Genomic DNA, 24,038 nt, shown 5'->3' with positions numbered 1-24,038 from the left:
GTTGGGAGGAAATGGGGAGTGACTGCTAATGAGTATGGAGTTTCTTTTAGGGATCATGAAAATCTTCTAAAATTGATTGTGGCTCTGGTTGCACAACTCTGTGAATATGCTAAAAATCATTGAATTGGATGCTCTAAGTGGGTGAATTGTCTGGTATGTGAATGATATCTCAATATGCCTGTTACATATATATTTTAGAAAGGGCATGCCAGAGCCTGTTTCCCAGAAAGCCACCTCACCAGCAGTTACTTATCTGCAGTATATCGAGGCTACCAGTAAAGAATGTTTGTTACTAGAGAGGAATGCTTTCAATCTCCTACAGACAGGTTAAAATTGTTAAAAGGATAGCTGCTAAAATAATACCAGTCTCCTTAGAAATAAAAGTTGAAGTCAAAACTTCGACTCTAACTCCTCCCTGTCCCTGTGCCCCATATCCTGCCCCTATCGAGGCCGTAATCACCCCTTTTAGATTCTCTCACTCTCCAATGTCCAAACAAACTAAGGGCAACTTCTAGTTTGTATTTTAGAGACCAGATTGTTTGAGTCATAATTTTCTTGGGAGCGGACAGTGACTATAAGAGTCCATGGTTTCCTCCCCTTGTCAAAACCCCTCTGATTATTTCTGATTTGCATAAAACGTGCCTACTAGCCCTTCAATAACTGTGAATAGTAAAGAGCATCTGGCTTCAAGAGGCTCCTCCCCTCCCCTCTCCTCCGTTTTTGACTAGTGAGAGGCAATGGTTGAACAAGAGGATGATCTCATTCTGCCCCACCCGCCAGCAGGATCTGTGTACCATGTGTCTCAGCAGAGTCTGAGCAGCTCCCGGCCTTTGCCATAGGGAAGCATTCTGCATCACTGTCTTAGATAGTGAGCAAGAAAACCCCTTCTAACTGTACTTTCTCCTCCTGTGCCATTTGCTTACTTCCAGCCTAACTCTCTTGCCTGCAGGTTGCCACTCAGCAGTCTTGTTTTTCCAGCGTAGGTTGGGGAGGGAGATGGATGTGAGCAGGAGACTGAATTCATTTTTGTTTTGTTCTTGGCAGGCAGTACATGCCACACTACTACCCTTCCTGCTCTTGTGCGCACGCCTACCCTGATGATGCAGCCTTCACTGGACATCAAACCATTTATGTCTTTTCCAGTGGACAGTAGTTCTACTGTTGGGCTCTTTCCAAATTTTAACACAGTGAGTAAACGCATTTTTATTTTATTTATGTCCTCTTTAATATCTGTCTTTCATTATCATTGTGAATAGGCAATAGATGTAGCCTGTCTCCAAGTGTGTAATTTTAGACCATATATTGGATATACTGCTCAGCTGTATTATGAAAACTAATGCTTTGCCCTTGAGAGTTAGTCCAAACAACAGCCACCATATTTATTTTACAGATATTTCCACAGGTGACTTTTCACCTGTTGCTTTATACAGTTTTGACAGACTTTTCAGTGGCAAAAGAACCCATACCATTTCTGGGATGCTGTTCACATGCTCATGAATACAATTTAAAGATATCAAGCCACATCAATTTTTCCCTTCTACTAGAAAGGGGGAAAAGAAGTATATACTTCATCTCCCTGGATACATTTTTATTTGGGAGATTTTTTAGATAGACTCTTATACAAACAGAATTTTATTTGGAGGTTACTGGGGATTATGTGAATCTTATTCTATCAGTAAAAAAAGAAACAAAAACTCGTCTTAGACTACACATTAGTTGTTGGCATGATACTTTGACGTTCCATTTAAAGCATACAATAAATATTAGTGAATTACCTGTAATTATCAATGTTCTTCTGACCTTCTTTTATCTAAACGAAAGATATTTTGTAGGTATGCCAAGTGGAGCATGACATCCTTCAGCAATAGAATTCAGCCTAGAAATCAATCCATGGCCAGATTCTAAGCTTATAGTAAAAGAAAAGTTTAAACAGTTCAGATGATTGCATGAATTATGTCTGTTCAGTCAACAAATATCAATTGGGGCATGGTGGTCTACATGAATGATATAGCATTATAGAAGGTGCCATAATCAGGAAAAAGAATTGCATTATCAACACCACCAGACAGTGAGCATCTGAAGTACTGCCAATTATTTCCTTCTGCAGACTTATCTTCTGTGTGAAGTGAAAACAGCAAGAGGATTTTTCCTCAAGGGTTGCAAATACAATCTGTTGACAGGCCTTCTGTCGTGGCTTAGGCGTCATAAGGTAATTAGAGGGTAGATGATCAGCCAACTTTTTAAAGCACATTGGCCTTGACTTAGAAAGTAACAGTTGAATGCTTTTATCTTCTTGGGGTTTTTCAGACACAACTTGCAGGTGTTTTTTTTTTTTTTCACAAGGCCTGAAAAAGTGAGCAGCATTTCTAGTGCAGTGGAGCAGCTCAATAAGCTAAATCACACCTGCCCTGATCACATAAATCTACCAGGAGTGACCACCCCAAAGCACCACATCGTGCCATTTCAGAGAGCTTCAACTCAAGCATGCATGTTGTATCCTCTATCAAAACGTGGGTGATACATTCCAAACATAAATGAATTAAGCTATACTTCTGAAAACATTCACTAGTATTTGTATTTTGATTGATGTATATTTGGAAGATAGCATCTATAGCCACTGCAGAAGTCCAGTCACTGTCAGGGAGCAGTGTTGATGATGTCTCCCACTGTGGTTCACCTCTCTGTATTATTTTTTAACACAAGTAGTATTTATTTCAAAGATTCAAATAAAACATGAACATTCAAAGCAAAATGGGAAAGTCACCATTCCTTGCCTCTGCATAGACACTTACTCCCTGCGCTAGAGGAGAGTGTCCTCAGCATCCTTCCAGTCCCTTCTAGAAGTATGTTATGTACATAACTAATAGGACCCCAATCCCTGTTGTCTTCTCACCATGGTCATGTGACTATTCTCTAAGTCACTTTTAGAGAATTTCTAAATGTCTTATATATGTCTGTTCTTAAGGGCTATAAAACAAAAATAGAAAGATATTTTTGTAAGGGTTTTTTAAGATAAAAATACAGTTTCATAATGGCTTGTTAATGTTGTGTAGGGCTTACAGATGCACTAATTTGCCTTTTCGTTTGTTTGTGTGTTATACGTAGCAATTAACCTTATGATATATTTGAGTAAATCCAAGGAGTAACTCTAGTAATAAAATTTCATCATTTTTCTTTCTTAGAGGCAAATAAACTTGTAATTTTCAAGTAAATTTTTTTTCATTAACATGAAAAATATAGCAAAGAACTATATGAAATAATCATTTCATTCTCTCTATATTATATATCCAAGGCATTTATTGGACAGAGAGTCCTTCTGGACGTGTATTAAAAATTAAGTCATTGCAACTGGGATCCTCTGTCATCTTGTAAATGAATGAATTGATGGGATCATTAGATTACCTGTGATTTTTCACTAATTGGCAGTCTCAGTTACTCCAATCCTATCCCTACAGACTTCCATTCCAGTGTACAACTCACCCAACAGATTTCCTAGGGCAATTTCATAAGTCATTGCCCACATGTTCCTAGGAAAACAGTTTTACATCACTACTAATAATTACACTAGATTACTGTATTTTGTGATGTTTTACATTCTTCAAAAGACTCAGACCTTAGAACATTTTAGCAGACCATGATTATTATTCCTATTGTCTACACGAGGAAAGAGCCTTAGAAGAGGAAGAACTGAGGACTTGAATTAGAATCTTCTAACTTGAAAACTGATGTTCTGGCTCTTCTGTATCCTTGGCTCTTTTGGTCCCTGTCACCTCCCACCTCATCCATTGTGAACAAAGCTCAATCAGAAATCTTTTGTGCTCTTTTCTGGCAGCATGATAAACAATTTTTCAGCAGAAATTATTAAGTAGGAAGAAGATAGGAATTTTTTTAATGTGTAAAACAGACCTCTAAGAACAATATCTATGAAGCAGAATATATTTTAAAAACTTTTAATTTCTTGTTAGCATGTTTTAAAAGTATATTATATGCAGTAGTCTATGTGCTCTTTGAAAATCAATGTGACTGCTACTGTAATCAGTTTATTTTTAATCAATTATCAAGGATAATATTAGTAAATGTAAGAAATGAATTTTAACTCATAGTTATTATGAGAAGAATGAAAATACTGTACTCTGAGACCATAGCTGAAAGTTTTGGAAGTTCAAAGTTTTGCTGTTTTCTTTAAGTGGATTTAAAAATACGTATATAAAGTAATGGTTTCTTCCTCTTTTTATAGTGAAGTGTGATAACTTACATGAGAAACATAGCGTGAATGAAATGGGATTCTGTCATTTTCCAAAGCAGAATTGGTAACTGTTCTGTACTAAATTGTGTGCAATGAGGAGACATGCTTCACAGCATTCATTTAGTGGCTATCTTGCCTTTTACTCCTTAACTGACAAAAATCTCTCTCAGTGTTTATGTGTGAGAGTAAGCCAAGAATGCCAGACCATGTTCCAGCAGAATTATGGAGAAATATATGAGGGAAAACGGCGTTTGGATCACGGATAATTTATGATGGGCTATATGTCAAGGCTGCATGTCTGGAGAGAACGATGATGTGAACTCTGCTCCTCAGTAGTTGTACTTCACAGAGGGACTGTTTTGAGCCACTTACAGGCAAAAGACTGTGCAAACCAAAACTTAAATTTGTAAAGATCTTAACCTTTACATCTAAAGCTTAATAGGCTTCTCTGCCTGGCTACTCACAAATGCTCACTTCTACCATGCCCACTTCACCTCCTTCACAGGAAGCCTTCTGTGACTCTTCCAGACTGACTCAAGTGTCCATCCTCTGTATTTCCAAAGTACCCCCAGATTACACCATATTCTACCTAATGATCTGTCTGTCTTCACTAGAATATTAGATCCTTGAGGACAGGGGCTGTAAATCTTGTTTGTTTTTGCATGCTTGGTGTCTGGCACAGGTGCTCAGTAAAAACTGTTTTGAAGGAAGGAAAGGAGAAAAGGACAGAGGAAAGGGCTCTAGTTCCTTGGTTTTTAATGTTTGTGGTCCCTCATCCAGCAAAGAGAATTCCCGCATTTCTGAGCCCTGAGTGCGAGGTGATAAGACATTATTTTTATTTTTATTTTCCTGAGAACTGTCATCCTTCTTTAGTCTAAAGGCAATAATTAGTTACAAACTTTTCTCTAGCTATAGTTCTGGCTTTCTTTTGAGGGCAGGGAATAAAATAAGTGAAACAAAATACCCTAGTACCCCAGAAACTTATAAGAAACAGAGTAAATAGGCTAGAAAAGGCAAGATAATAAAAACCAAGAAATACAGGCAAAGTGAAAATAGTTACTGGATGTTATAGTGTTCAATAAAGGCCAGAAAGAATTAACTTTTTGTATCCCAATAGAGCTATTTTCATTATTTTGTTATTCACTTTACTTCGATTTGCCAACAGCTCCATGGTCATCCTTTAATATTGTACATGATGCTTTGGTAGCTGCCAAAATATCTACAATTGTTTCTCCTGTTAGAATTAGATCTCCTATTTCCTTTACTGTGGATTCCATTTTTATCTTCATTCAACCTCTATAATACTTAGTGTTTAATACTTGGTCTTTGTACCTGGATAATACTTGGTTCTCCTTGATAAGAGACTTCTTCAAAAATCAAATGACTTGCATACTTACCATGATGGATAGTGTCAACTTAATATGATAAAACAGGTCCATTTAGAAGACATACCCACACACATACTGTTATGAACTGAATGTGTCCTTCTCCCCAAATTCATATATTGAAGCCCTAACATCTGAGTGATGATATTTAGAAATAAGGCCTTTGAGAGGTAATGAGGGTTAGATGAGGTCATGAGTGTGGTGCCCTTGTAATAGGGTTAGGGCACTTATAAGAAGAGACCCCAGAGAGCTTTTCCTTTCTCTATCATGTGAGGACATAGTAAGAAGGAAGCCGTTTTGCAAGATAGAAAGAGAACCTGACCATGCTGGCACCCCTGATCTTGAACTTCCAGCCTCCAAAACTGTAATAAATTTATCTTTGTTGTTTAAGCCACCCATTCTATGGTATTTTGTTATGGCAGCTCGAGCAGACCAAGACGTATGCAACCTAATATTGTATGTGATGATTAGTAGATCAAGTTTCTTTTTAACAGCCACATATTAGATACATGCACAGATATATTTGTGTGACTCTCCAGAGCTATAAGCTATGATCAAGAGCCATCTTGGGACCACAGTCACCTGTCACTTTCTCTGCTGATTTGCAGCATTTTCCATGCCTTTTTATTTCAGATGTCCTCGTGAGTCCTACCATATTTAACAATTGCTTCAGGAAAGCACAAGCGTAATGGAGATCACTGATGTTTTAATGCAAGAAGCTCAACGACCTTACTAAGGCTTGTCTGAGGCAAAAAAAAAAAAAAAAAAAAAAAAAAGAAGCTCAATGATCTTATTTTTGTAAAAAATAATCTGATCTTTATTATCTACCCTGAAATTATGTTTTTCCTGACACATGAAAAAATATGTGGAGCAGAATAATGATTATTTCTAAAGTATAAAGTCTCAAATTGCTATATGATTCTTTGAATCAGCCATGACAAGCTGTGGAATGACCTATATGGTTACCATTTATCTTAACATTCTAGAATCTCTGAGAATCTGGGTCATTCATAGTTTGGTGATATCAATGGATATGTAAATTTTTCTTTCTTATAGTAGAAATAATAGTATATTTATCAAGGAGATCCAAAATAAAGAAATTGGGAATCAAAAGCACATTGACTTGGCTGTTAATTCATGCCATGTTTCTCATGAGGTGTTACTGTAAGGAAACCTGAAGTAAACTAGCACGTTCAATTTTTTACCTGCTTTTAATGCCTTTATCTACTTAATGAAGTCCTTTATTTAAACATTTGAATAAATATTTTTCTTTTGTTTGAATTTTTCTTTAATTTAAAGAAAATACTTTACCTCAGCTGAAACAACCCAAATGTGAATTTTTGCCATTTGAGTCTTTTTTTTCACTCTAGTAATGCTTTCCTAGCATTAAAATGTTATATATCCTATATTTACTAGTATGTCCAGTACCTGAAATGACACATTTATCCCAGTCTAGTAAAAAAAGAGAATATGCTGGAATATGATATGCTTAAAATATATTAATGGGTCATATTCTTTCATATGTTCTAAAGAAATGCATAGTATTAAAATATGCCAAGTTGAAACTTCCATGGTTACTCAAATTTACTTGAAGAGGGGAGGATGATGGCCTATTACTGGACTTAGTTAAGTCAACAGCAACACTCCTCAGATCATTAGGGAAAAACAGTGGTTATAGGAAACCTTTAAATGTGGTTCAAAACTAAAGATTTTGTACAAATATTTAAGGATTGATTTCTGGCTAGAAACTTTTACATCACTGTTGAACATGACAGAGAGAAAAAATATGTAAACATGACCCCTGAGAGGACAAAAAGCTATATAGTGATCTTTTGTATTATTGTCTTTCTCTCCTCTTCAAACTACAAACATGTCCTTTTAAAATTTAACTCATGTCCCTGGCCTTATTCAAAAGTCTCAAGATTTATCTACTAAAGACTGTGTTCAAATATTCTTTTTCTCTACTCACTTTTTTAAATACCTATATGGTGGTATAATTCCTGTACAGTAAACTACGCATATTTCAGATGTACAGTTTGATGAATTTTGACAGATACACATCTACTCACTGTTGAGACCCATTTAGAATATGTAGATATTATTGATATGGTTTGTATATATACATGTATGCTTGTATAATATGTGGTCATATGTGTTCTCTCTCCTTAATTAAATTATTTGTTCAGGGCATCTAGGAAAAGGCATGAATGTCTACATATGCCTGTCATTGTCCTAAGGAGAAGTTACAGTGAATGAGACAGAAGCTGCTCACTGTCTGATAGAGATTATTTCTTCCTCTTGAAATTACTTCTTCCTCACCATGAGATACCAGAGGATTCTGCTCATAATAAATAGTCCATTCAGTTGATAAAAGCTGCCAGGAAACATCAGATTAAGACCTTGATGGACCCTTATGGGGTAAGGGAATCCATGGTTTCAGGAGCCTGTGAAGAGGCATCTCTAGTCCCACCATGCTGTGTCCTCTTGCATGTCCCTTTCATTATTCTAGTCTCAACCTCACATGGCTCTGGGGCCTCCTCTTCAGAGCTAGAGTTTCAAGGATTATGTGTACTTGGAGGGCACACCAGATTTTCTGGCAAGACAGGTCTTCAGTCTTGGCGCTGTCCCAGGTCAGCATTTTTTAAGAGTAGAGTCAACTTGGAAAAAGTGTCTGAGTCAGGCCCTCTTCTTTAAAAATTTACCTTATTCTTAACTAATCTCCAGTTAATTAAAAAAAAGAAGAAACCAACAACAACCTTGTTCTTAGCTTCTATCAATGACCAAGCCCTTTCTGTACCTATGGTAAAGTAGGAGAGCTTAATAAATATGAAAAAGTAGCAAAATATTATTGTACAAAACATTTCCTCCAGCCCAGAAAAGGTATCTCTTAATTGATTGCTTTATAAACATTAATTGATGGTAGTGCTCCCTGAGAAACCTTTATCAAAAGCTTGGGAACCCAACCAATAGCACAAACCTTTTTTTTTCCCTCCCTCTAGATTCTTGTATTCAGAATTAGGTCTCAAATCTCTTTTGGGGAGGGAAAAACATGTTTTGGAATATTCCAGTCCCTTTATTTGTATAGTTGCCATTGAGGGTGTTAAAGATGAACTGGAGCGCTATTTAGCAGTCTGTGAAGTTTTAACAGCTTTGTGGGGCTCAGTAGGAATCTTGGAAAAAGACTGTTTTCACAGATTTAGCTGTCAATTTAGGTTTTCTTACCTTCCTTTTTATGTTCTGATGCTTGAAATAAGATGAAAAAATACAAATTGTATGAATAACACCTTATTTTCATGAAATTCTAATATCAGAGGGTATTGGCCTATTTTAAAGACATTGTACAATGAATTATTTAACACGGTCATATATAAAATAGGCTACATGTGTCATTATTGTACCCTGTTTGCAGATCAGAAGGTTGAAGAAAATAATCAGTCTTCTCATCTGTTTCAGTAAACAGCTCTGCCACTGAAAAGGGAAAAACAAAACAAAACTAAATGTTAGACAAGAAAGAGCTGGTCTTCACCCTGCCGTATCCTGAATTTAAATATATATATTTTTCACAGGTTATTCATGTGGGGCATATTTTTAAGTACCCAATAAATCCTGTGGCTCCTAAAGTCAGATGGAAAAACTCTGCTTTGCAGTATATTCTATTTAGAAGATAGATTTGTCTTGTCAGTCCCACACTTGTTTCCTCATATTGTGAAGAGTTTCCAGAGCTACATGAAGACCTAAGTGGTGTAGTAGAAAATATATCTGATCCCTTCCACGGGCTTATGATTTACAAATAATTAGAGATGTACAGGAAGTCTGCAGCAATTAAAAACATGGGTCTGGGTGTAATGTCTTTGTTTTTTTATGTAGACCTGAGTTCCATAGTATGTAAAATGGTTCATTGTCATGATAATCAAATCTCCATTTCCCAAAATGAGCTGAAGGTATTAGATGCTAAAATGATTACTTATAGCCACTATCACATGGTATATACTTTAGTTTCAACTTTTGAAGTACTTACCTTCTAAAGGAGGTGTTGGCATTCATTTACTTCCGTCAGTCATTCATTCATCACTTATATCCCACTTCCTCCTAAAAGCCACTTGAAGCGTTTTCTCTGATCTGAGAAATAATGCTGCTTAACTTGTTCCAAAGTAAGCCTCTAACAGTCCTCTCTGGCCTAGACCCTGCTTTATGCCAGTCGGGGAAGCAGGAGCCAGAGTGGAGGGGAAAAGAGGGAAGAGTGATCTACTTTATGTTGGGAAAGAACACTTAACTGGGAGTCAGAAGACCACCTCTGGACTCGTTTCTTCCATCATAAGAAAGTCACTTGGCTCCACTTTTCCTCACTATAAAACGAGGGGTGATAATGCCTTCCTAGTCTATATCATTATATCCTGAAAATTTGAGTTCATTATGTTTATGGAGAATTGAGGATATGACTGAATATTTAGGAAATTTCTGGAATTTAGTGAAAGCCTATGAAAAAATTATAACAATGTGACATATCACCATCCTATTTTTAATAATTTAAAATACCCCTGAATATTGAATGAGATCATGTTTATGAAAGGATCCTTAAGCAGCACAGCTCTATTCTGGTAAATAAGATTAATATTTGTATTACTGTTTCTATCCCTTTGAGCTCATCTTCCTAACCAAATACCTTAAATAAACCAAGTTAGAGTTATTACTGGGGCTGGCTTTGTGCTTTAGAGCAATCCTGATTAGGGTAGGTACTAAGGATATACAAATGACTAAGACTTGGTTCTTGAGTTTAAGAAATTTACAGTCAGTTTAAAGTCATACCTGGCACTAAGCATACGCTCAATTTTTGTCAGTCGAATGAGATAATAGAAGGGCATACCTGAAGATCAGAACCACCTGGCTGCCTGAGAGCAGTGAAGTGGGGCTATAATAACTGAATTTTAAGCAGGGCTAGGGAGAGTGTATTTTGAGTGGAGGTTGGGAATAACCACAACCGGTTTGGTTGGATTCCTCCCCCCACACACAGACTTTACCTTCAATAATAGACTTTAGACTTCAATAATAATTTAGACTTTAAAGGCCATGTGTAAAGATATTTTGAACCCAAAAGCTGTGTACCTATGACACATTGTCATTGTCTTCTAAGACATAAAGTTGTTCTGTTATACTTTTAAAATACTGATGACTTCCAAACATAGAACTTTCATTCTCATGTTATTTCTTAATCAAACTGACATTAGTTAAAATGGCAATTTAAAAAAATATCTTAAACTCTAAGTAGTTTGAATTATCCTTCATGTATTGATAAGGGAAATCTATTCTAAAAATTCTTTGAACTTTTGACTGTGACAGATCTCTTTACCCTGCTTCCTTCTTTTTTTTTTTTCTGAATTTAAATTGCCAATCACCTGAGGAAAAACCTACTTAGCCTGTGCTCTGAGCAGTGGAATCTAACTATAAATTTGATGCTTACTCAAAAAAGATGAGTAGTTTTAACTGTATAGCACAGGGAATGATATTCAATATCTTCTAATAACCTATAATGGAAAAGAATCTGAAAAAGAATATATATATATATATATTGTACATATATATATGTATATGTACAATTGAATCACTTTGCTGTATACCCAAAACTAACACAACATTGTAAATCAACTATACTTCAGTTAAAAAAAAAAAAAGACTAGTAGTTTTATACTGTATCCCAAAATATTATATGGACCTTAAGGATATGTACATATGTATGAAAACAATTTTTTCTCAGAATAAAAATACCTAAATACTAAATAAAACTTTAAAAATTACACAAGCCAAGATACTCATAGCTCCGTAGCTATTAGGAACAGCAGAGAAATGTATCAATCTTTAGACTTATGTGAGGGAAAAAAGGTTTAAAACAGATACATTTTAAATTAGTCCCTTCATAAAAGAACTTTCTGGAAAGAGCCTATAGCACAGAGCTCATCACTCCTTGTGCAATCATGCCCTGCATTGTCTTCAGAGACAGAGCTGCTGCCCCACAGGCCTGGCCCCTTTAATGGGTGAGTAGCTTCTGAAGAAGCATTGTGACACCCAGATGTGGAGTTCTTTGAAGCTGCACTTCTGGGGAACTATCATTTGTGTTACAGAGCAAGAGTAATATCAGAATTTCCTGGGAATCGCTCATCACAGGAAATTATCAGCAATTCATAGACTTTCCTTTTTGCATTTGCTTCAGCCTCAAGGGCAGTCACAAAAGATGATAGTCTACATTTCAGCTTTCATATTCCTGAAATATTCTTCTCTGCCGAGAGCATGATTGATTTCCAGAGGCCAGCTTTTAACCCCAGCTTCAGGAGGCCAGTCGGACTGCACTGGTTCGATAACTGCCAACAATTGTTGTGATGCTGTTCTGTTGTGAGACACAAATTTGGTGATTCCTGACTAATTATACCAATGTTTTTAAATAAAGTGACATAGCTTCTCACGCTGTTAGATATAGGTATGTGTCCCATTGTGGTAGACGTTTTAGAGGTTGGGGTAGACAGAAGAGTGAACAAAAATTTTCAAATGGGTCGTGAACATTTTGAGGCTGGCATCCTGAGAGACTGAATTTCAGAATGGAAAACAGAATAATTCAGAAATGTTTCTGAAAAATCTTCATAGGGAGTAGATAGACTATAAATACGAAAGAGTTTTGCTTCATGACATGAAAACTTGTCATGAATGTTACTGAGGGGGTTTTTGTTTTGTGACAACTTGCTGTGTGATTCGTGTAGGTTTTTCTCTATCACTTGGTTAGGAAATCTTGATACCAGAACCACGGCCAAAATGTAAGCAAACTGGACACGTTTTTACCTTGATGATTTCATCTGCTGTATTCACTTTTCTATTCCATATGTTGCTCTACTCAGAACATACAGGTATAGAAAGAGCTTTGTGTATATTTGAAATAAATTTGGTGGATAAAATGGTTTTACCTAGAAGTGACTACATTGCCTTACAAATTCGGAAGAAAGAAAGGCAATTCAGTTTAAACTACTTTGGGTTTGAACTATAGCCTCCTTGCAATCACATAAAAATAATTATAAATCAAATGAATAAATGTTAAATGTCAAGTTGGACCATCAACAAAGCCTTACTCAATAAAGCAATTATCACCCCAGAGAGCAGAGGATGGCATTTTATTAAAGCTCTTTATTTTACTTTACAAGTATTTTGTATAATATAAATGCAGGGTTGAACTGAAAATTTTTTTTGCTGAGGAGAGTTAATATGTATACACGTATATATCTATACAAAAAGGCTATAGCAAGATGAATATATAACATAAACTATTTTTGAGATCACCTGTCCACAAAACCACTTTTCTAATTAAAGTCATAAAATGTTAAGTGTGACACGTAAGCCCACAAGGAGGACCAGTAGAATCAACACTGGTATAGCCATGATGTCCTTGGATGCAAATGGGGCAGGAGGAGAGTGGAACAGACAAAATGCAAGAGGTCCAGTGAAAGTTGAATTTCACATAAATAACAAATCATTTTTAGTATAAGAATATCTTATGCGAACTTTAGACACACACAAGTGCAAAAACTGGCAAAATCTGAGTAAGAATTGTGGATTGTACCAATGCAGTTTCCTGGGTTTGTTACAGTTATTGAGACATTACCATTAGGGGGAACTGGGTGAAGAGCACACAGGACTTCTTTATACTTCTTTATAAACTTACTGTGAATCTATAATGATTTCAAAATAAAACCATCATAAAAAAGAATATCCTATGCAATATTTGGCACATATCTCTATTTTTTTAAAAGGTTTTTATTTGCAAATCTGGCAACCCATAGCAGATCTGGGCTCTGGTCTTAGCTAAAGAGACTCGAGCAAGTTACTAAAATTCTTCAAATCTTTTCTCATTTTCAGGTAAAGAAATTGGACTGAAATCAGGCTGGTGAGCCTGGGGCCTGACCTATATATGCTTTAACCAGAACTGTTTTCATTGTTTTATTATATTGAATTTCCAGTTAGGATTCTGTCTGGGGGTAGGATAGGAGGGAAGGTTTTGAAGCTCAAACTAAAATCAATTAAAAACCAGTTTGAAAATGTAGATAATCTCTGACATTTTACCACTGTGTCATGAGAGCGTGGCCTGGGGAGTAAGAGCCTGAAATGTTCAGGGTCGGAGTGTTACAGATTTGCTGCCTTGCACTGAGCCTTGTCAGTCCTCAATTGTCAAGTTGCTTCTATGGACAAGAGTAAGGAATGTGCTGTCCTCTGGTAGAGGAAAAACACTTCCTTTCCACTTTGCTTTGCAGAATTAAGAATACATCCGAACAGATCCAGGTTTCTAATTTTGCAATTCTTCCTGCCTGGTGGGGTTTTCATTTCATCTTAAGCCTTTTTAATTTGTGTCACGGACCTGTTTTGCCTCAGCATCAGGATATAACTGATTAGTTACTGAACAGCCTTTCAAACTTAGCTTTGACAGAATGATTTTGAAAGTATGTCAGTTAATGCAGTTGGCTGTTCAGGAGATGTATTGATTTTTAAATCAAGAAAGCTCATTATTTCCCTAGTCTCTTAGAAAGCCCTTGTAACATTTTTAGCCCATTTACCAGAAAATAAACAAACATATCACTACTTACTTAGAATAGGAGACTTAGCATCAATAATTTTTTAAAACTATATTCATAGGCATCAGCAAGCAGTCTTTGGTTATTTGTATGCCTTTTTTTCCCTCCTAAAGAATAAAAAAAAATTTTTTTTTAAAAAGATTTCTCAGACTATTTTCGAATTTTATGTTATGGGAATGTAATCCTGGAGACATGTTTGAGAGGTTGTTTTCAAGTCAATATTTTAAAAAGAGCAACAGGAAAGGTCAAGAAGTAGGTGACTGTCTTCTCTCCCAGATATTAGTCTGTCCTTCTAAACTTCAGAATGGGTGTCTTTGTTCAATGTACTGTAGAATAATCACTTCTCATAACCTCTCTTCAAATGAATCTCTATCTTATTTAGTATTTTGCACATCTATTGAAAAACTATTTCTCAGTCCATATCTCTGAAAAACTACTTTTCATACCATATCCCATATTTTTCAGGTTTATTTCTTGTTTTATTTCACCCTAAAGAGACAAACTACCAAATAACATAGGTAACACCTGACTCATTTATTTCAGATTCTCTTGGTGAATCCAGCCCTTGTTCCCAATACTCTTAATAGTGTACTCTAACTACCTTTGTTGGTGTTTTTCTTTGGATGACATAGTTCCTTGTCAACTATGTACACCTGGGGCCTTTGTTCTTTTGAAATATGAATATACCTCATTGAGAAATATGAAGTATAAATACTTCAAAGGTAGTAACTTTTCCACAGGAAAATAATATTAATAATATTTGTCATCATTTTTGTTTCTTCCTCTATGCCATTAAAAATCAGAGTAGAGCTAAATTGTTATTAATTCTCTAAAAGATTCCAGGTAGTTTTTCATTTTTCTTAAAATTTTGTAACCTCTCTCAGATTCTCTCAAAAGGGCATTAACAATTTCATAGGAACTTTTTGCTACGTTGTCTTTGACAGTTGTTACAGATCTTTCAGATGTGTATGCGTGTATTGGCCAAAAATTATTCTAGTTATAGGAATAACAAATCTTGAAGATAAAATAAAAATGCTTTCAAGAACTTTCTTTGTGTCCTGATGGAAAAACACTTTTCTTTCCTAATGGCTTCCAATCATATCTAAGCATTTGCTTGTTCTAGAATGGAAACGAACAAAGAAAACCAGTGGGATTCCTTAAGAGACATAATGACCTTAATGCCTTTTCCCTACACTGAGAGGAGCAGCTGCAGTTGAAGTTGAAGATGGTCTGGGCTCCCTTAATGCATCATCTTAACCAATTAGACCTTCCAAAATGCATTTTTTAACTTGAATATGGGTACATGTGCAATTGAATTTCAATTCTTAGGTTTACTCATCTAACGTTTGAATAGGAACATCAACACCCAACACATTGCTGGGTGTGTATATCCACGCAGTGAGGTGTGAGTGAACCTTCAGTTGTCAGACCCATTGCCAATGTGAGTTGAAAGTCTTATTTGTTGAACTGAACTTTTTGAAATGCTCTTTGATGTGGTTTCTTAAGTTACTCAGCGTCATAACTCCAGCTTTGCTGCATCACTCTTGATCCCTGGCAGCATGGAAAGTCACCAGGCATGTGGGGCCAGCCAGGAAAACGGAACATTTTACATTTGCACTGACCATATGATTACGTACAAGGAGCTACTGTCAGAGTTAGACATTCAGCTTCAGTAAAGTACACGGGTCTAATCTTATGGGATCTCCTATTAACAAAATAACTACTGTCTGAAAAAGAATTTAAAATGTATTCCTTCTACTTAGAACAATTTAAAAATTATCTGTCAAAGTGTTAAGCTGTTTTCTGACAAAAGAGAGAGATGGTGAAACCACCCATTCATTTCCTTTTAGTTTTTTTGCTTGTACCATTTGGTGACTTTTTAAAGTTCCAAAAGTGTTAAAAATAAAAAATAATTTTCTTGTAATATCTTAGTGAAAAAATTACTAGAGCTTAGACAAAATAAGTACTTATTTAAAAAACAAAGAGAAGTAACTCATGGTCATTTTGTTACTCACTAAAAAGCAGCGGCGCCAACCACACTGAAGACATGATGATAGTGCTCTGAGATCCAAGTGTTGTCTTGAGACTTGGTAGTTGAAGAAAATCCTCTGTGGAGATCTCACAGATGGCTTTGAAAACTGAAGAGCTTGCCCTTTACAGTTTTTACCAGTTGTATGATTCTGAATTCTGTATCAGCTTCCCTAAATCATGGGATGGTTTTTACATGTGAAAGTATCTCAATCACAGTTGTCTCAAAACAATGAAGATGTTTTTAGGAATTATCCATTATAAAATAGTGTTTCTCTCCCATTCTGTTGTTGTTGTTGTTGTTGTTGTTGTTGTTGTTGTTGTTGTTTTATGGTACTTAAAACACTCTGAAAATACCTTATCTATAACTTTAGATATGCAAGTTTCTTCCACTATCCAAAAGTAGACCATTCCCATGAAATCTTTCCTAAGTTAAAATGTTGTAAAATGAAGAAGCAACTGCCTTAGGACACACCTTGCTAACAGATACACAAATTCAGATACAGCATAGATACTCATGGACACACTTCAAAACTATGGTACCGCTTGATACAGAGATGCTGAGTGTCGTCCCCGGGGAAGGGGGTTGGTAGTATCACTGCCGGTGCTTGGGATGCAGGCTGCCTCCATAGAGGTTCCCTACAAAAGAAATGCTAAAAGCTATTTTTGCTTTTCACCTTTTGGCATAAAAGCAAAACTCCTCTTTGGATTTCTTTCAGTTAGTGAAAACAGGTACAAATGTAGGTCTTTTTGCAAAACTGAGTAGCATAAATCAAACTTTCAAAAAAAGGGGGATGCCTGTATAGGTCTCCCCAACTAGAATGTTATATTGTTGAAAGTTTGTTCTCCACTGTATATGTCCAGCTCCTAAAACAGTGCTTAATAGCCGCTTAATAAATTATTGTTAAATGAATCAAGTTTCAAGAAAATACAGTGTTTGTGTAAATTGAAAATTATATATTTATGAAAGTGTGATGTGTTGGAAAGGAACAAAATTTCCCAAGGACAGAACTGTCTTAGCTGATATGAAACAATTAATCTCTAAAAAGGTTGCCTTTTTTATTTTCAGAGTACTCTAGAAAGAGGGCATTATTTTATGGTAGAAACACACATCTCAGTATTCTGTATATGTTTCTTTTTTATTGTTCTAAAAATAAAATCAAGGTGGAATTTCTCAACAACAACAACAACAAAAACCTACTGGAAAATGCAGTTTAGTTTCCTTTCCAAACAGATCTTCAAAATAGATCACAAGGTGTTTTTTCCTTATTCTGGTAGTCAGTAGAATATATAAGTCTTATTTGATGAAATCAGATATTACTAATTATCAACCAGCCTCAAAATACATAAAGCATTTTGATAAAATAGAAGTAGTAATAATATAATAGCTTTATTGGATCTGAGACTTAGATATAATGTGACCTAGTATTTTCTGAAGCGGGTGTTATTTTAGCCTTTATACCAATTCTGAATCACTGGTTAACTTTCTGGTGGAGTAAAGGTATCCCTGTGGTTCAAGGGCACAGCTGATTTTGTTTGCAAGTCACAGCCAATGTGTGGTTTTAGCAAAGAGCTAAATATGGCACTTGGTTGAACCAACAGTCTGTGGAGAGCGTGGCGTGCTATTTGTCTTCCTTTCAGTGACAATGATGGCATTCAGGTGGCCCCCGTCAGGATGCTTGGGGGAGGAGAAGCAATGGCAATATGGCAAGTCTCAGCTTTTATACAGTCCAGATGCAAAAAATGCAGGTCTCACAGTAGCGTGCAATTCTACTGTAACAGTCCATGTGGTTTGTTTTTATAGAGACTTCTGACTTTAAATCCAAAACAGTACAGAGTTGTGTGGTTGAACTACCATTGCCAACAGTATGCAATTGTTTGTATTTCCTATCTTTGAGAAAAGGAATTTGTTTTGTGATAGCAGTGTCTTGCTTTGTTTCTGTTTAAGTTTTCAAGGCTTTGAAACAAGTAAAACAGTATTATAAAGGCATGTGGCCAGAGTATTTAAATATAAAAGGCAAAACCTTTTTTGAAGTAACTTCAGAGAACTATTGCTCATCAGTGACGTAGCTGTCACTTTTAAAAGTGTCACTTCATGAATATTTGAAGTTCTAATGAGACCCCATTGTCTCATTCTTTTCCATAAATCAGATATTGAAGAAGGAAGGCATGAACAAAATTCATTTTTTGTGCTACTGTAATTTGACAATGTTTCAGTTAAAAAATGTTTGCTTTGCCAAACTACCAGAAAGCCCTACGTCACAAGGATTTAGTGGCTGAGGTCTGTTTTGCAGTAAATCAAGGACAGGTGCAAATGATGACCATCACCTGCTATGTGTAATCTCTAAATATTCCTGGAACTTTCTCTTTTTTTTCTGTTTGTAAGCCCAACCGCTACAACAGGGAAAGAGAACAGGACAGCATCAATTTTTATTTATGATTTTCCTGAAGTAGCCCAAGAAGAAATGGGCTTATCCTAAGAAGGGCATAAATCGGTCAGATAGTGAAAAACTGAGACTCACTTCTCCAGGAAACTTTTACTTAAGCACCAAGCAGACTGTGCTTGTAGCTTGACTGGGCAGCTGCCCTCTAGGCTTCAGAAATTCTAGGAACACTCATCCTTTTTTCCCAAATATCACACCCTACAGCTGCGCCGCGCACAACACTCATCATTCCTGCTCGGTGGTCCGTTAGCAGGGGACAATGTGAGGAGAGACTCCTGCCTGAACTTGAATCCTGGCTTCAGACCCATGAATGTGAGGGTGACAAGTTATTAAACCTCTCAAAGCCTCTGATCCTCATTTGTTAAAAGGAGGATAATAATGAGATCTGTCTCATGCGATGGTGGAGCCAACACTAGATAACCCCTTAGCGTAGTTTCTGGCACGTGGTAAGAGCCCCATAAATCTAGGCTGCGCTTATTAAGACATGTATTATTTTTACACAGCCAGAAAAAGGAATTAAAAGGCAAATACCCTGGGAGGATAACACATTGACATTATCAGTGTTAAAGGGAGGATCCTGGATGCTTGAAGTGGGAGAAAATCAGAAAAGGGGGGAAAAGTCCAAAGTACAGATGGGTACACCAGAAACTGACACAACACTGTAAACTAACTATACTTCAATAAATATATACATATATATATATATATAAACAAAGTACAGGTAGGGCCAAGGGAACAGACCTTTATGTGCCTTCTCATGCCTCATTATTTTGCTTAATGGTCACTTCTCTCTCACTTTTTAACTTTACAATAATGTTCTTTCTTGTGTTTCACTCATCTGACCTCATCTAATCTGAGACAACATCTGAAATGTATGAGGCCTCCAGAAATGTTTGTTGGATGACTAATCTTTAAATTTTTAAAGTCAAAAACCTGGTTTCTACTTCTGTTTGGGAGAAAAGCTAGTATCGCCTACTATTTTGTGTAAGTGGTTACCAAATGCTCTTTAGAACGTTGGTTAGAGTAATCACTAAGTTTAAGATGAAATGTCCCTATTTTAAAGGATAGGATGGGTACTCAGCCATTTAACCACATAGAAGAAAGCCCTGTATAATTCTTGAGCAGTATTTTTTGCTTTTTAATTGAGTGAGGCTTGTTTTCTCCTATACCCAGTCCCACTTGATAGCTAGTGAAGTCATTGTAAGACTCTTACAAGAATACAATTCAAACTTCATCCTCTTGAAAGTTATTGAGATAGTTGGAATGTTTGTAATTTTATTTTCTTTGCCTAAAGTTCCATCTAGGAAAATTATCTCCAGTGTAAGCGTCATCTAGTACTAAGTCATTTGATCACATAGCCCCCACCTTAAATTCTCTGCCCTCCCATAACCTTCATCCTGCCTTTAGTGAGGTGCTACAGTGTGTGTCTTTTCCCTATGGCTAGGTTTTATTTGCAACTACGTGTGTCTTTATATGATTGCTTACACTGTGCAGACGTAGATTACTTTTTGGTATATTCAGTGAAAGTAATGATCTTTTTTAAAAGTTCACATAGATCTGTAGTTCCATAAACTTAGTGAATACACCAAAGATACCTGTTTGTTCTTATTTTGATACTGAAAAATTAGTAGATGGTGTGATAAGGCCAGCTTTATTAATTCCTTTTATAAGCACTGTAATATAATAGTTAATTTGTCTACAGCCTCCAATTATCTCCTCAAGTCCTGGTAACAGCCACAACTCCATCTTTCATTTTTATTACCTACCAGTTAATTGCACTAATAGATTTTGCTTTTCATTTCTACATGACTTTCATTAGAAAAAGTGGTGAGTGTTAACTCTTGGTGCTTCCTAGTTAGTAAGCATTCAGGGGTTTTTAATCAGAGATGAGCAAAGAAATGGATTTTTTAAAATTTCATGTAAATGTGCTTGCAAGCCTCAAAATTCCAGATGACTACTTCTAACTTTTACTTTTTTAGAAAAGAAGAGGCTTATTTGGGACCAATAAATTCTGCCAGGTAAGGACTATTGGTAGCTAGAGCTATATGGTAGTTTTTTTTTGTTTTTTTTTTTTTTAAAAAAAGCTTTTCTTTAGTATTATTTACCAGTGAATCACAGTCTTGTCAATCCACAGACAGCTTTCCTGTGCAATGTGAACCCACATAAGCTAATTTAATACAAGTAATTAATAAGCTATTTGTTTATTTAAAAGTGATACAAACATTTTAATAAAGATGTTTGAAAACACTTGTTCATTTTTAACAATCAAATTTCTATGAAATCCAACTGGAATCTTTAAAAATAAGAGTTGTATAATTATAGTACCTCCATTTATTTTCCTGAGTATTCTATGTATAAAATCATTGATATACATATATAGTTTTCACTATACTAAACTGAATCATTTGCACTTATCACATTTGAGGATTTATGAGAATGTTTTTATTCATCCTGAAAATTGGTGATTGAATATGACTTGCCATTGATTTAGTTATGCACGTCTCATTACAATTAGACAGAACTGACTTGGCATTGGTAGATGAAAAAAATTTAAGTTAATATAAATTAACATCGCAGTTATTATTTTTATTTAATTTTTAGAGTATTGTCGAAATGCTACCAGAAAAAAAATTCATGATTTTGCCACTTTGTACTTAAAAAAAAAAGAGAAAGATCTGAAAACCTTTTCTATGTTATTGCTAAGTCTGGATCCCACTAAAATGACATAGGTATTTGTAGTTACTGCATCAGATGGCAAATACTCAAAACATCAGCTAGACAGTGTCTGTTTCAAGATATGAGATGAATTGGCAAGCAGAACATTCTTTCTTATTCCATTTAAAGTCTTCCTTCAACTAAATCATGTTCTACCAAGTGACGTTTGAATAAAAAATATAATTATAGAATTCTATGATAAACAAAAGAAGACAAAAGAGATTTAGACAGAAAAAAGAAAAGTGAGTCTTTTCTTCAAATACCTATAAGAAAATAAAGAATCAAGTGGAAAGTAGAGAAAAATCTATTCCAAGTGAGAAACATGGAGGATAAAATTTTCATATGATTAGTAGTAAATCATTCAAAGGCTGGAAAGGCAGCAAAATTAATGCAGGTGACAAGAAATGTGATAAAAGGACTATGTTCTATGAGGACAAGTAGGCTTATGTTTATAAAATAGAGAAGCCGATTCTGGTTAAGAGTTTTTTTAAGGAACCTCCTAAGTTTGCTTTTCATGGAGCAGATGGCCGGGAACTCACCTGCCTTTTTATGGGGTTGGGGGGTTGTTGGCCAGAACTCACCTTTCAGGAAGAGAGTAGCTCAGCCTTGGGAATATAAATGTTATTTCCAGGCTGATGGGGTTCAAATATGAGATTTCGGTAGAATAAATTTGTGTCAAAAGTTATTTGAAAAATTATGTAGGAAGCTAACAATTTCAAAAACTTAAAGGAAATGATTATATCCAAGAGTTGTGTTGGAGCTCATGACAGATATCTTGATTTACTAAAAATTTGGAATTAGATTTTTTTAGATGTATCTTTCATCTGTATTTCTATATTGCAGTACAGGAACAGCTAGGATATATGTATTTATTTTAGATGATGAAAGCTTTAATTCTTAATGTTAAATTTTAATATATTTTTTGAAATGAGTAATAGGAAAAGATATACATTAAAACTATGATTTCATGAATATTATTTTTAAAAATACTTTTATTATTTTTGTTCTTAAAAAGTCGATTTTAATTTCATTTAGAGAAAAATATTAAGTGAATAATAATAGCACAATAGTATATGGATATGTCAAAAATAATGAAAGTGGCTTGCAGAAAATGTGTTTAGAAAATAATCATATAGTTTTATCCCATGTAGGTCACACGTCACCAGATGTATTTTTTAGAGCCTGAGAACAGGAAATATCTCAATAAAATGCTCTTATTTTGTTAACTTCGCAAAACAGTGTAGTTTTTCCATCCTGCCGGTATAGTTAGGCTGTTTTATTTTTAAGCCTGTCCAAACTGATTTGCCATCTTTAGTAACAATCAGAAAGTACAGTTTCATGTTTTGCAAATGGATGGATGAGACTTAAGGGTATGCACATGTGAGTATACTAAGAAAGTGAACTAGGGTTTTATTTTCTGATCTTTTGAGATTTTCTTTGCCCATAGAGGGTTTTTTTTTAATTTCTAATTAAATAAGATTTAATGCAATCAATCACAACCTTAAGCAAAATAAATACCCTGATTTTCCAGTAATGATATTTTATATTTAGTAGTTACTTTTAACAATTCTTTTTCTTTTTTACTTTTTAAATTATCATAGATAAAATTGACTTTTGGGGAATGTGCACAGTTCTATGAATTTTAGCACATGTATAAATTTGTGTAACCACCACTACAGTCAGGGTATAAAATAGTTCTATCACTCTAGAAAACTCCCTGTGAATTTTTTTAAGCATTTCAAACCATGTAGCTTTTCTTTATAGTGGGAATACATTGTCCTGTCATCTCTCTTAAATTTGTAGTGAAGAATAGACTACCTTACTATTCAATAACTATGTAATCCACCCACCTTTCTAATGTATTTAAGTTCTTCTAATGGCTAATTTTGCACTTTGTTGGTTTGTACTCCTCGTCAGGGATGGTTATTATTTCTCCTTGCTACCAAATAGCATCAGCTAATCCAATCCTAAGCTCTAACCTCTGGAGATTTCCTAGACGCTGGTGTCAGTGGATCTGTCCTTGTTCATGTTACATCTGTTTATAAGTTATGCTTTGTTCATCACCCGCATTGTTTTTTGAACTGCCAGTTGTCTGATGTTAATGCTGGAGATTATCTGGAGTGCACAAGAGAATCACTGCTGTGTCTCCCTTTTTATAGGCTCTGCAGATAGTGTTCTTTCTTTTTTCCAAGTATTTTTTTCATGGCTTTGTGCCATACTTTTTCTATGGTTGAGAATTTTTATCACTGTATATTTCTCTGATTATGTGTCGTACATACAAACCGAAGGGAGCAAAGTCACAAGTTATAAGTCAAAACTTTACTTGATAAATATTTAAACGGGGTTGCATATTAACCAATCTGCTAGGGGCATCTGAGTGTACAAATAGGTCATGCATTTCCAGTAGAATGAATATCTGTAGCATATGAACAACAATAAATTATTTTAAAATAAATATCAACATTTTCTGTGCTATAATATGAGCCTGTTATTTATGACTTTGCCATAGATAAAAAAAAAAAACTAAGGAACTTAGATGTATCTGTAACAATCACAACTGAGGTCATTTCAGACCACCTGAAGTATTATCACCTCATGTGGGTAAAACACGAACAAT

At 35.3% G+C, this 24,038-nt stretch overlaps 1 protein-coding gene across 5 annotated transcripts in view; it reads left to right on the top strand.

The window, feature by feature from the left end:
• Positions 1-24,038, top strand: part of ZNF385B (zinc finger protein 385B) — a 367,465-nt gene that overhangs the window by 284,673 nt on the left and 58,754 nt on the right. For 2 of the 5 annotated variants that reach the window (XM_032479848.1, XM_032479852.1), the window contains 3 exons: positions 1,045-1,187; positions 2,108-2,209; positions 20,686-20,724. In XM_032479848.1, the coding sequence (XP_032335739.1) occupies positions 1,045-1,187; positions 2,108-2,209; positions 20,686-20,724 (284 nt within the window). The remainder of the gene's footprint in view (positions 1-1,044; positions 1,188-2,107; positions 2,210-20,685; positions 20,725-24,038) is intronic. The other 3 variants (XM_032479851.1, XM_032479850.1, XM_032479849.1) reach the window with 2 other exon arrangements.

The sequence above is a fragment of the Camelus ferus genome, chromosome 5, assembly GCF_009834535.1.
Source record: "Camelus ferus isolate YT-003-E chromosome 5, BCGSAC_Cfer_1.0, whole genome shotgun sequence".
NCBI classification, from domain to species: domain Eukaryota; kingdom Metazoa; phylum Chordata; class Mammalia; order Artiodactyla; family Camelidae; genus Camelus; species Camelus ferus.
The sequence above is the reverse complement of the archived record's forward strand: the minus strand, read 5'-3'. Positions and strand labels throughout refer to the sequence as shown.